At 44.0% G+C, this 14,735-nt stretch overlaps 1 protein-coding gene across 2 annotated transcripts in view; it reads right to left on the bottom strand.

Moving 5' to 3' along the window:
• STRBP (spermatid perinuclear RNA binding protein) overlaps positions 1-13,639 on the bottom strand; it is a 30,300-nt gene extending 16,661 nt beyond the window's left edge. Inside the window, exons 1-4 of one of the 2 annotated variants that reach the window (XM_010154684.1) lie at positions 13,463-13,638; positions 9,973-10,187; positions 7,617-7,782; positions 5,206-5,350 (exon numbers count right to left, since the gene is read on the bottom strand). In XM_010154684.1, the coding sequence (XP_010152986.1) occupies positions 5,206-5,350; positions 7,617-7,782; positions 9,973-10,187; positions 13,463-13,465 (529 nt within the window). In that variant the 5' untranslated portion in view covers positions 13,466-13,638. Of the gene's footprint in view, positions 1-5,205; positions 5,351-7,616; positions 7,783-9,972; positions 10,188-13,462 lie in introns of both variants that reach the window. The other variant, XM_010154686.1, reaches the window with a different exon arrangement.
• Positions 13,640-14,735: the final 1,096 nt, after the last annotated feature.

Below are 14,735 nucleotides of genomic sequence, written 5' to 3' on the forward strand. Positions count from 1 at the left end.
GGAGTTGTATGGGAGTGTTTTTCCCTCTCTTCTTTCCCTTCTTTGGGATTTTTATTCCAAGTGCACAAAAATGGCACAGAATTTCAAAGACACAAGCTTCTTTTGAAAAGAGGAAGATTTTCTTGGGGGGGGAGTTATCAAAAAATTATAATAGGCAGAAAGTGACACTACGTCCATGCAATTGTTGAGAATTCCACAGAACAGCGATTCCATTTGAAATATTATTGCATGAACAGTGCCAGCTGATGTAATTCAACGAAAGAAATACCTAAGAAATTTCCCAGTTTGATTAGTCGTTCCTGTAACCAGAGCATGTGAAAAGTGAGTAACTTTGGTAACTTCCAGACTATTAACATATTAGAGAGGTGCTCCCCTCTCAGAAAAATCTCCTCTTCCCAACAGCAACAGAAACCAATGGAGGGAATTCAAGGAAGGATTTGAGAGACAAGACACTGGTACCTTCTGTGGAGGTTTACACTTGTTTCTTTTTTTTTTTTTCCTCCCTTTCTCTTTTTTTATCCAGCATGCAACAAACTGCTTTTAGCAGTCATATCGATTCTATATTGAGGGACACTGCGCATCAGGCCTTTCTTTTCTTTTCTTATCCTAAGGAGTTTTTAGCATCCAGAGTCTCTGGAAGCTCTGTACAAATGACAGATTTTTGTATACCTTTGAAATTAGGTTAAACAGATCTCAGTTTTTAGCTGAAGAAGAACATATTATAAGAACTAAATGAATTTATGGTTCAACTGAAACCTTTAATGTTAGTTTCCTGTGACTACACAAGTATTCTATTTCAAAATATATCATTTGGAAACATAGCCTATTCATTATTCTCCAGGCCTTTGAGAGACCTATGCAGGTCTGAATGAAATACAACCATGCCAAATTGAGTACTATGCTAGATTAGCAAAATCCAGCCTACTGTTAGGAGAAAACAGTACCATCAGTCTGTACATACAATTTATTAGCAACATCCCAAAGTACATTTTCATAGGTTATTCCAGATAGTATTGGTCACGTGTAATTGCATCTGTAACGTTAAAGGTGCTTCACCTCCTGTGCCATTCAAAGGGAAGGTTCCTCTGGTAAAAGCACATTATGTTATGATGGATAAAAGAGGCCAAAGCAAAAAAAAAAAAAAAACAAACCAGTGTAAAACTGAACAGCACGAGGTATCTTGTCTGACGGTTCACAGCTGCAGTTGGCAGCTGCTGGCTCTGCTGTCAGCAGCAGACTGAAGTGCTATACGCTTATTTTCTAACCCCAATGAACTTCGCAGCAGATATTTGCATTGTTTCTTATTGCCCTCCTCAGCAGTATCAACAATATTTGGATTAATCCCTCCTCTCGCTTGTTTTCCAGATAAAAGCTGCAAGATTTCAAAGCACTGGATTTCTGGAAGCATCAAGGTCACTGGAACACAAGGTTTGCTTCCAAATTTCCTTTGCAGTTTCATTTTCAGGGGTAAGGTTTTGTGGCACACAATTACTAAATGTACATCTATAGTTCTGTAAGAAACATCGTGGACAATATAAACATCTGCTTAAAGCTCACGTATTGTATAAACCAGCTATTGTCAATGAATGATCAGAATCTTATTTTAAAATGTTAGAAATGGTAAAGGTGACTGACTGCAAAATCATTAATTTTTGGCCACAAACTGGATCTTCAAACGCCCAGGGATTTTTACTATTGCATAAGCTTTGCTAAAGCACTGCAGTCACTGACAAAGTAAGTTGTTTTTTCCTGCAAACTACAAACCACATGGAACACTTGTCATTCGTCATTCAGGGCAACGGAACGGCTTTTCTACTCACGTAAGACCTCGCTTGTTTTCAACAACTTAGAATCATACTTTTCTCTCAGGATTAAGGCTATTTCCAAAGGTCTGCATTACAAAAACCTCAGAGAATCTCACCAATCACAGGTTCAGTCCTAGTGCCCTGAGCACCTTTCAGGGATGTTGCAGTCAGCCAACCTTTGGGTGCAAGATTCAATTAAACAGAAAGATGAAGAGAACAGGCAGTGAAGAGGGCGAGCGGCTTGCAGCAGGCTCCCTTTCGACACCCTCCGGAGAATGGCATGTTTCTTCATGCTCTGCCAGTCAGGAAAGTGAGACCCAATCCAAATTTTCAAACGTGATTGCAAAGCTTTACTTTTTTCTTGGGGTTTTAACGGGGCCAACGATACAAGGAGTTTAATGAACAGTTAACAATAAAGCCCTGACATCAGCTCGCACTATGCAACACAGAACCAATCCTTCAGTGATTCTCTCCCCACTCGCTGTACACATTCTCTTCACGCAGTAGCTGCCAACTTCAATCATGTGCAGCCAGCCATAGGAGGAGCGCTGTCTTCTCCGTAGAGGCAAGGTAAATCTGTGGCTCGCTGCCCCTTTAAAGGCACGTGGCACCTTTGGAGCACCACTGGCTGCATCTGCCCAGCCCAGGCAGCAGCAGAGGCAGCCCCTTTATGCAGCACTCGCCCAAGGAGCAAGGTTGACTTCAGCCCCACTTGGGTGAACAAACTGTTCAGTATGACGTGAGCCTGTTGTTACTGAGCAAATGGTAACAACAACGGATTGGCAAGCTATGAGGTTCTGGTCTGAAAAGCCCAATTTGTATTTGGTGCTACGGCTAAATATTCCATTTATTACGTAGTTTAAATTTAAACTGATGCAAAACACAGGCATTTTAGGTGCTTGACTTCTCGAGTTGACATGAGAAAGCAGAGCTGTATGGATAGCCATTTGTGAGAAACACCGAAATGCACACACACTGGGCCACTATTTATTTTTGCTAACAAGCAGCAAAAACAAATAGGACAAACACCACATCTGAAACATGAACACTCTTCCAAAGAGGGGGGACTGAAGAGAAATCCAGGACTATTTTTCGGTACATTCTGACATCAGGGCATGAAGGCACACACAGCATTCCTACAGAACAAACGGGAGCACCGATAACGAGGTCGGTTCCGCCTAACCTTGCCGTTTGGTTAGAGGACAGATTAGTGCCCGTCACACCGAATGCGGAAACCTTGGTCAGTTTTGCGCTGCCCCGGCTTCCCGGCAGCGGCTCCCCGGCAGCGGCTCTGTGCCGGTGACTCCAGGGCAAACCAGCCGCCCCTGGACCCAGCAGCCATCTTACACACAGGATGAAAGGCAAGTTGACAAGCTCTGAGCTCCTCCATTCAAAAGGACGTATGGAATAAGCTCCAAATGGTTTTTAAAAGGGCACAGGAAGTGTATTTCCATTTGGCTGGCGTTTTTCAGGACACTGAAAAAATATGGCAGTGCTTTCTTTGGAGACGAACGGATTTTCACCAGTTTCTCTCAGTATTTTCCCTTGATATTAAATGTGAAACCTTTTTGGTCTGAATCCAAGTGAAAATGACCTTAATATGGTTGAAAATCTTTAAGGTGCCCTCCAACCTAAACTATTCTATGATTCTACACAAATTACATTTACAAAAGTATCTCCCCTCCTTCCAATTTACGTAGTGACATCTGCCCAACGTTTCACGTGCCTCTGAGAAGGAGCATGATAAATGTCTCTGTTCACTCGTGATGAACCAGTGTCTAAGAACCTGGGCTTTAACACCAGACCCATTTCCCTATTAACTATCCGCACCAGCTGTACAGAAACAATAGCGTAACTCCGCTCTAAGAGAGGGAGTAAAATTTTAAGTTTAAAAAAGAATTCAGACAAAATTTTGAAAATTATTTTAAGATACTGAAAAACAAGTAGGACACCTACATTTTAAATACATGAAAGCTTAAAAATTCAAATCCTCATTCGGTCCGAGATGAATTCAGGAGTTCCTAGAGTTTACTGCCACGAGAGCATCACTTTTTGCAAGGAAATATTTGGTTGGAGCCTTTGTGCCAAGCTGTATGCCCTCGTGAGAATCTTACAACTCCTTTATCACTCGTTCTGCACTTGGTGCTCTTTCTCATGAACATGTATCAGCTGCAGCAACTACAGGGCTGACCTCAGCATCTTACGGGGAGCTGGAGAACTAAAGTAACATGCAATGTATTTTTAATGGTCTTGCAAAAGAGCGTGGTTACTAATTTGAGAATAAACAGACGTTGTGATTAGGGAAACTTTGCCATTCATCTGGTTTGTAAGATTTTTCTGCATCCAACTGCTGCCAAAGTTTCCCATTTCATTTGAACCGGGATCCTTCCTGCCGCTGCCTCGAGCGAAACCAAGAGAAACTGACCAACGTTTCCCATTGTATCGGTATTTCATGGGGGAGAAGGGAGGAAGCAAAGGACTTGTGGCAAATCTAGAAATGGGAAAAGAGCGACAGGGAGTTCCCTAGCCCACGCGGGCCCAGCTGCCTCAGTTGTCATGACAGAGAGTGGCCAGTTGGTCAAAGGTCTGACATCATCCAGTGGCAAAGTTTCTAGGGATAGGTTTGGGAAGCGGAAGCAGAAATTACTGACAAGATCTTTAAAATAAAACAAAGTACGGCTACATTTGCTCTTCTCTATTTCTCTTGTTTGTTCCCAACCTCACTGATACCACCGGTCAACACTCCTTGATGAAGGGGCACACAGCTATACTGGACCTCAGGTAGTCAGGGAGAAGGAACAGAATAAACTAAGTCACAGTTTTCTAGATCTACTTTGCTCTAAGGACATGAGGTACAACGTTCAATTCAGAAGCAGAAGTGCTGCATTATATCACTGTAACTTCAACTGTATCCCGTCAGGAGATTCTTAAAGCTAGAAACATACACATACGTATCATCAGTTAATAAGAATTGAGGGCCAGGACGACATACTTGCGAGCTTTGCAGGAGAAATTTTTTTTTTAATGTAAAAAGAGAAACAATTTTATGAGTTTTCCAAGAATCTACGAACCAATCCCACTTGACTGACTTAATTTGAAAACAAGACTGTGCAGCGCTGGGGTGCTCAAGAATTAACCAGCAAGTCTGAAAGAAAGAAGAACTAAGATCTAATCGTATGTCAGAGTTAACACTGCAGGAATATTGCTTGCAATGAAAACTATGCATATTTACATGAAAATTCAGTGAATTGTCTTTTTAAGGCACAAATAACGTAACCTATGTGGCAACAGCCAACCCAGTTAGCACAATTAAAAACCCAGTTCCCAATTAACCCTGTGCTGCACAGTCAGGGCATTTAGATAGAACAGTCTTAAAAACACGTTAAAATGCTCTGTGTACCTCCTTCCTTCTTCTCTGCTTCATCTCGAATGAGAGGGGATGTAAGTATCACCTTCAAAGTTAGCTTGGGCTCCTTTGTGTTACGAATAACAATAGCTGCCTCATTTACATGCTCCTCCACGAGATACTTCTCTTCTGTAAGTTTCTGAAAGTCACCAAGAAAGATTTCAAGACTCTCCCAATCAACGGAAAAACTGCAGAATTGCTGTATGTGCATATGCTGCTTAACTAATGAGAAGCCCACAAGACACTGCAGTAACACATAAGGCCTTGCCTCTCATTAGGAACCAACAGATAAGTAACACGCTTACCAACCCCAAGATACTCTTCAGATGCCCTGGCAGCAGAGATTTCACCACCGCTCCAAATAGTCTATTCTGATTCTTAGACGCGCATATAATTTAAATGACCTATTTTGCAACAAAAATGCTCCTTGCTGCAGTTTCAGTTAGTTCTCATCCTACCTTTGGGAGTCATGTGAGATACTGAACCACTGTCCCTTTACAAATAACCACTCATGTCTTAAAACTCACACCTGCATTTGGTCTTGACGTTTTCCACACCAGATCGGTTTATTCGCATGCATCATTCCCCCTCATCTGACCTTCTCCAACTTGTCCACCCATCTCATTCTCTTTCCACACAGCACTTGCAACTGGACACAGACACTGTCACACACTTCATTAACACCAGCCGCAGGAGAGATCCCTGGCAATGTCTAGACAACGTGACCTTCCTCTCCTGACAGCACACCGGTAACCCAAGTGTTTTCTGAATTGTTTTCAACAACCTTTATTTCTTACTTAGATTTCTTTTGTAGATAATACTACAACTGTCTCATAATCTGTTCCATTAACACGTGGTTGTATCAGTTATCTCAAGTGATCTGTAGCTGCAGGTCTTTCGGCAGGCCTTTGGGACTTCTCTGAACTTCCAAAAACACAGTTACACTCACATAGGCTGAGAGTCCTACAGCTGTTCCTGCTGTGCGTGTGTCTCGGAAGGGCCATACGGTGAGAGCATCACTAACACATATTCTAACTTCTTTCCCTTCTAACCTCTTTGCAATCTGCGCTCCTCCAGCTCCTTTACTGTTGGGATAAAAACGGTTGCTCACCTGCTCACTACCAGCCTCCAAAGCAGCGAAGCAGGAGCTGTGAGCATCTCACTACCTCATCTGCTCTTTTTGTCCACTAACTAATGGACCTACACCTTCCTTCTCCCCGCTGCATCTGCTGCCTCTGCAGAACCACTCGTCTGTCACGCCCACGATACCTGTGGCTTGTCCCTCTTCCCTCACGTTTTCTGTAATTCCTCCCCTCGCAATGCTTTCCCATAGGATCTTACCTACTTGTAAAGACTGCAAAGAATTCAATGGACATCCTTTAATTACGTCTGTTCCGCCATTCCCACTTTTTGAGGAATATACTAACCCTCCTTATTACTTTCAACACTTCCCATCTCACACCTCACTATGAGCCAGTAAAATTTACCCTTCACTACTCAATCGATACTTAGCGTTTTCAGCTGTGGGTAGGGCCACATCTGCGGGCACAACATTCTCGCATTCAAACCAGCCCTTTATGTGAACAAACAAACACTGAGAACAGCTGTCAATGGCAAAACATGTATTGTCTATGCGGAAATAAACACAAGGCAGAAAAGCGTATCAGGAGAAAAGCAGATCAAATTTGGACATGGCTTGGAGAGAGGCACTTGCAGTGGAATACTCCAAGGCACAGTTTCTTGGCAACAGGGTATGTCAGGCTGGAAGCTGGACTGATTATTCACACTCAGAACTCTGTCAAAAAGGTATTAGCCCCATCTGCTTTGGAGAGACCGCTAATAGCTGTAATGCTGCCTACTGGATCCCAACATCAGCATTAACCAGCCATGAATAAAAAGAATTATGAGCTCATGATTAACATGAGCTAAACTGAGTGACCACCTGAAGGGACTTGTTCTCACTTCAGAAGTGGAGGCGTTTACCCTGGGACAGCGCAAGCGAAGCAAAGCAGCACAGCGCAGAACTCAAGGGGACAACAGTGCAGACTGAGTCACACGCTCGAGCAGGGAAGGGTTCCAAGACGGCAGTTCAGCTCATGTTAGTGGTTGGACCAGTGAGCAAAAATCAGCTGGGTTAGCTACCAAACAGAAGGGTGAGCTGCCATCATAGGAGAACCGACAACCCGAAGAGGGAGTAGGCACCAACAGGAAGATGATGTTAAATTTTGTGAGTAGCTACTTGACGTCACCACATGAAATGTGTCACGGACCCTAGATGTCATCCTACATTCAAAGTACATCTCTAACACATACCACTTTTTTCCTGGAAGAAATTCCAGCCCTTACCCAACTAGACCCTGCGGAGCCATCACTCATTGCTAGAGGGCTCCCCTAAATTAACTCACCTGAATTTGAGCTGGGAGATTGTCTTTAACTATACATAACAGCGTCTTTGTGGGCTTTTCTTTGCACATGAGAACCAGCTCCAGATCCATATCATCTTTTATCAGCAAGCCCTTTGCAACCAGGCCAATCCGCATCACACCACACAACGTCCGACCACCCTGATCCCTGGAAATGAAACAATTTGGAGCGATTAAAGTGGTATTTTCACACGTCCAAAATAATTGTATTATCCTATCACAGTGAGGAGATAAACAGATGGGACTGATGACTGTGCCGAAGTGGTGTATCGCTGATCAGAAAGTGAAAAGCACAGACTCCTTTCATGCAACTAGCTCCTATGAAAAAATTAATTGAAGCCTGATTTGCAATTCACATTGGCTCAAGTCACAGAGCGCAAAAAAGTCCAAATTCACTATCTGCAGATCTACCGAAAGAGTAGAATAATTTATCTAGAGGAACTCTGACAGAAATCCTGTTTTCAGAAGTGATCAGAGACGTCTTTAGTGACACTCCAACTTTAAACATGGCCACACACTTTTTCAATGTTTCTTTTAGTTGATCCATACATTCAAAGCTTTTTTCACCTAAGAATATTGCCAGGAACGCCAGGAAGTCACAACACAGCACACTCTATCAAGGAGGAACGTTCTCCAGCAAAACACGGAGCTGAAATACCCTCCTCATGAAGCTGACAATCTTAACCGTCCTCTGCGGAGAAGCAGCCTATCAATCCACTACAATGACTCTCCGGTGTCAACACAACCATGCTGTCTTAAACCAATTCATACGTTAATTTATGCAAAAATATTCCTGATTTTAAGTGTTTTGCTATTTCTATTTGAATACATTTCACACCAAAAAAGTGACATAACACAGCTCGGCCTTATACAAAAGTGCAGTGATCAGACTCGTGTCTGATAAATATTTATTAGGGAAACTGAAAGCCACAGGCATCAAAACAAGGGACCACTTGTACATTTACTTTTCCAAGGCTATCATACTATGGTCTTCACACTGCTGAACATATCCTGTGCGGGTCAGAAGGTGATGCTGCATTTAAACTTCATGCAGAGCTAGCAGCCTCTTTCAAGAGCTCCCAAGCCCACCACCCTGTCCTACACGTAATCAAAGACAAGCTTAAATGGCAAGAAAGAAACCTGTGGAAAACACTACTACTACTTGAGGAATTTTCTGTAGAATGAACTGCTGGGAAACAGATCAAGTCATGAATGCTTTCTGCTCCTCCCACCCACACAAATCTCCTGAGTTAATACAGCAGCACTTCTCTTGTATCTAAACTGACGCACGCCCAGACAGTAAGGTACGAACCCTGCGGTACCTCATTTCCTGAATGCGACTCTAAAATTTATGAGACTTAACTAAGAACCACGTTACTGTGATAAAACAGGAAGCAATATTTCACTTTCAACTTCTCAGGCACACGTCATTACGCACTTAGGAGTAACTGATAAATACAACAGTAACCACCGTCACACAAGCCAGTAAGCTACATTTTTCAGTTTAAAAACTGATAGTCTTCCTGATTTAAGAGTTAGATCCTCCATTACCTGCACTACCTGTATCTAACTCCTGAACTATACAGCACACAGGGTCTGCATTTCTTAATGCTGGGGTTGGCTATACTTCCACCATCCCAAAATGTAAGCATCTTAACATATATATTATTTACCAGGACACCAAAAATTAAGAAAGGTCTCAACTCCTGACGGGGAACCTCTGCTCCAGGCATCTCCTCCCCTCCCGTCTGCCCTGACCTCAGGGTCTGCCTCGGTGCCTCTCACCTCCTACTCTGCTGCAGGTTCCCCAGCAGGTTTTTTTCTCCTTCTATTAAGTACATCAAGCCCAGAAGTGCCAATTGGCTTGGCCGTGGCCAGAAGTAGGTCCGACTGGAGCCGGAGAAGCTTCCAGCAGCTTCTCACAGGAGCCACCCCGGTAGCCCCTGCACCACTACCAAACCCCACCACAGTGGAAGTTTACAAGAAACTTCAGTGTGTTCAACAGAAGGAGCCTGGGAGCTACCTGGCTGTGGGTTTGCATTCGTGTGTGACAGGGACAGAAGTTCACTTCTAATCGCTGAAGTTTGTCTGCTAAACGCAACCTCACAGCACCACACTAAAATAAATAGTGGAAGAGAGCAACTGCTGCCCACACTGGGCTTATTAACATTCCCTACGCTCACCCTGCATGCTCCTGCCTCAGAAAGTCCAAATATACCCACTTACTCCTATGAGCGTTCGTATGCAACGGAATCAAGTAACACTGACTCTCAGTTTGAGGGGAAAGGAACCCATTCAGAGCAGCACAGTAACACATTATGAGGCTCAACTCACTCACTTGGCGCTGCTGTCTGCAGATTCCTCTGCTTCCACATCACCCTCACATTTCGTAGACTTGTTCTTTTCATCCATCCAGTCGGAGACATGTTTAAGGGCACATTCTACTGTTGATACCATGTTCTGCACAGCTTCGAGTTCCTCTGGAGATGGATAAATGGTTGAATGTTTCACCATAACATGGCGGTCATCATTAGCAAAAGATCGGATAGATCTCTGTTACGAAGGGGGAAACGGGGGGGGGGGGAAAAAAAAAAAAAAAAGAACAGAGTTACTGGATTATCAATGGAAGGACATTGCCTGAATGGGAATCCTCCCTGACGGATGTGGGAAAGCGTTTTACGATGGCCATTGATTATAATGATTTCTTACCTTTAAATAAGTTTTTTTTTAAAGAAAGAAACCAAGTACCACTGCAAAACCAGCATTAAGCTGGTAGAACATGTAACACTTGGGATGGATTTTATGGCACCTAATACCTGATGCCTAAAAGGATTCTAGAAGAGTTGAAGTTATTGGCTACTAGGAGACACAGGTGGAGCGCAGTTCATGTTTATGTCTATCAGGCCCATCTGGAGCAGAGTTTATGTCTACTTTAGGATAAGATAAACTGTACTTCAGAGGTACATTTCGCCACCCCACGTGACTACAGAAGTCTAGACTACCGTATCAGATGAGCTGCTACCGACATCTGAAACTTAAGCAACCCGAATTTCATCCCTGTCTGTATGTCCATGGTGAGCAGAAGCTGTGACACTGCGCACTAGTCCCAGGTCAGCGAGGGGGATGTTAGGGCTACGACTAGACAAATCTCCATGCTCCCATATAGCGCCATGGTGGACATAAAACAGGGTCAAGACCTGTGGTATGTGTCACTGCAAGGGCTAGAAATGGAGTTCCTACTTCTTGTCCTTCCATAACTTCTCCCCACTGTTTTCTTTTTCCTCATTCTCATTGTTTTTCTCGCTTCTCCCTGCTCTCCCCTCCACACTTCGCCAAGAGGAGGGCATGGGCTGGCTGAGTAGAAGGTCAGCATGCTGCAGCAGGGGACCAACAAAACCTGGGTTTCATTCCCAGCTTTGCAACAAACAGTCTGGCATCTTGGGAACTCACGGCACTATCAAGTGTCTCTGACTTCCCTCATCCTTTGAGTTCCTTCTTTACTTGGATTAAGCTTTCAAAGTCAGTGAGAAATCACTTCGGCCCAGATCTTGCCCAAAGGACCTCCATCTCCTGGGGATACAAGCTGTGAGCAACAGAAAGAAAGAGGGGCCTCCCTACCCTGGCATGCTTGCAGGAATTAAGGAGCTCGGGGATCTCGGCCATCTTGGCTGGCCTAGGCCAACCGTCAGCACCTGGATAGCTCAGAGCAAGGAGGAAAAGCAGGGTCCTTGTCCCAGATGGTAACCTCATTCCATGGCAGGGAAATTTAGAACGTAAGCATTCCAGGTGAGAGCAGACCGAGTAAAGCTTGCGGAAAGGAGGGCAGACAAGAACAGGGAGAAGATTCCTATTTTGGAACAGGCATTTATACTGCTGAAATACAACTTTGCGTATTCTGGAAGTGCTGAGTGCAACTGTCTCTCCCACGACAGGCTGGAGACAATGGCAACGCACCTCAGAACACGGCAACTAACAGCCTCTCCCTTATGGTTCTGCGACTGCAGCAGATGAAGTCACAGGCCATACATATTGCCACAGGAGGCTTAGCAAACCAAGGCATGAATGAAGGTGAAGGTAGAGAGAAACTGGTAAGAAGAGACCTAAATAATTTCTTAAAAAATAGGAAGAGATTAGAGCGCGAATTAAATGATTCTGCAGTGAAACTCAAAGTGATACTGTTGAGGAAAGCAAACTTATGTGGTTGGGTAACTTGTGCTAGAAGGTATGGTTTGTCACATCTATCCACGAGACTTATCCGATCCGAACAGTGACCCGGGCTAGCTGCAACTACAGCACAGACCTCTGGCAACAGCCGCTCTAAATCCTGCTTTCTACGGACACATCAACCACTGCTGAAAGCTTCCCAGGGCTTGGAACTGTCAACCCAAAGTCTCTGTTCCTCCTGAACATTAAATACCGTAACCAGGTTTCATTTTCACCCTGGCTTCATGGGTTTGCAACAGCATGCACTCCTGGGGACAAAAAGGGCCTCTGAAGGATCTCAAAGGCCTCTGGATTGAATCCTCGTTAAGGTCATGATTTCCTGGTTCATCGCATTCCGTGGAGGCTGATGCGATATCATCCCTGTCCTGACTCTAGTGCTCCTCCCCAGATGGACACTTTGGGCACCCAGAGCACCGCAGCAGTCGGGGTCTGGTACAATCCCCGGTACTTTCATGGGTTGCGAAGGGCTTCCAGGAGGTCCCTCCTGTGGCTCATCCACAACACGGACACAGAGAGAAGCTGCAGCTCAGCAGTGAGAACTGACAAGCTGGATTTCTTAATTCACCTCACCATCTCTTATCTCATGGAATATCCATTAGGAAAAACAGTCACAGAGGAACAAATTAGTAACTCCTAAATTAGAAGAGTTTCGTTTTCTTTTCTAATGAAGAGGGATGACAAGATCAATTCTTCATTAGAATTTAGCCAAAGATACTAGCGAAATGGGACACTATTTAAAATACAATATATTGACAACTCTGTTTTGTCAAGTTTCTTTCTCCCTCTGAGCTCTGTAGCAGGCAAAACTCATCTCAGGTCATTTTTGGGTTTTAATACGAACATAAATATGCAGCCATCAGCTATACAAGTGTTAGAGAACTGTATTTAAAACCTATTGCTTTTATTCTCATTCCCATTCTCTCAGTAATGATCTTAGAGGACTTAAAAGATACACAACTATGCTTTAATTGCTCTCCACAGGTCTTTTTCAGGTACTTGGTAGGTTTATGGCCTTTGTGAACACATCTTCAAACTCTTACCATTGCACTACTTCATACTTGCACAGCTTCACACATTGGACACCTCAGGCCTTCCCAATTTGCAACCAATACCAAGCAGATTAGAAACAACTCACTTCAACAATATACACCAACAATATCCAACTACACACATTCCATCTCCACTATTAGCAAAGTGTGCTCAGAACCACGTTCCATCACGCACACAAGTACGAATAATCAGCCCTTGCTTTTGTGAGGAAGAGGTGGAAGGGGAATATCAGCATTAGGTTATGCAATCTGCAAGTTCAAGGTCACACATACTGTTTGCCACAGCTTGCTAATGCCAGTTTTATTAGAATACCTTATGAGCATCCCCTTCGTTCATATTTAATAATTCATGTAATGCAGGCTCACAAGGCAACTCTGGTTTTGAGAAGCTAACAATATATCAAACCGCATTTGCTTTGCTGAAATCATGCAGCACCGTCTCTAATTTAGTGCAAGGTCAGAAAATCCCCCTACTCTGGTGTTACCAGGCCCTGCACAAGACTGTTGGCAGAGAATATTCTTAATGCGACCCTACAGAAGATGACGAACACCTACCATGGTTTGTTAGTGTTTCAGCCCTCTCTCTCTCCCTTTCTCCTTTTCCCTCCTCCTTGGTGTCTTTGCTAAGCACTGTTTTGCCTGACAGAACCTCTTCATAAGCCTCTCAGTCCCTTGACAGCTCAAGAGTTCATACAGCCGAGATGCTCTGGGAGTCACTTTCTGTAATTCACCTGCAAAAAGAGAGAAACAACATGAAACCAGAAGAAACGGCACGTTAATTCCAATAAGTGTTCAATGCGGCGCATTAAGGCAAACCACTGATTGCAGCAAGCAGGCTCCATGAAGGGAGGCAGTCGCTGAACCATTTATTCCTGAACAACAAGCAGATGTCACTCTGGAAAGCAACTTTTTGTCCCACGCCCACACGTACATAACGACTTCCCAATGCCAGTTAGAGCTTATCGTGGTGTGGTCTGTCAGCCACCTGGCAATCTACGCATCTGATGTGAGCAAGACGGGAAGCCCAACATCTCAAATACACTTTCGATGAAAGCGGCTCAAGAAGTCTGTATTTTGTGGCATGCGCATTAGGAATCAAACACACTATATTTAATTACCAAAAAGTAATTATCTCTCGAAATCCCCAGTGCGGCCCTCGACCCTGAATGTGTCAGATGCTGGACGAGAACCAAGACTTCAGGTGGCAATAACTGTAAGTTGTCATTTTCGGAGAGATAAGCGCATTAAAACAAACTGAAGATGCAAGAGCTGGGAGAACGCTCAGCTGAAATCACCCACACCTTTCCTCTGCCCTTGTGCTGCTTTTCGCAGCGCCCAACAGGCAGAAGATCCTGCAAGAGCAGCCGCCTTGTGCTAAACTAGGAAAAAACCTCCAGCACAGGCAGCATATGGAGCTGCAAACAAACGCTCCGTACAAGAGAAGAGCTGAATAACAGAGCAGGTAATGCATAAGCTCATTGCATAGCAAGACACCAGTCCTTGCAGAAAACCCGTTTTCCTTTCACTGCACATATTGTTGCGTAAGCTTTCCAGCAACGTTTTGAAGCAACTGGAAAGCCAGTCGGTAAATTGCTGCAGACTGACACACATGCTCAAATATTTTCCTTTTCTCCTTCATGTCGATCCTCCTTCTCTAGCAATATGTTGCATATTGTCTGTCAGAGAATCCTGACATTGTTCGAGATCAAAAGCAAGTTTGGCAGCAGCAGAGGGATGGGCGAGATGACTCGAAAGCCAAGTAGATGCTTCAACCTCAGGGGTATGACAGGGAATAATTCAAGTGTTGCATCCCATAGAGATCTGAACA

The sequence above is a fragment of the Eurypyga helias genome, unplaced genomic scaffold, assembly GCF_000690775.1.
Source record: "Eurypyga helias isolate BGI_N326 unplaced genomic scaffold, ASM69077v1 scaffold1517, whole genome shotgun sequence".
In the NCBI taxonomy this organism is placed as follows: domain Eukaryota; kingdom Metazoa; phylum Chordata; class Aves; order Eurypygiformes; family Eurypygidae; genus Eurypyga; species Eurypyga helias.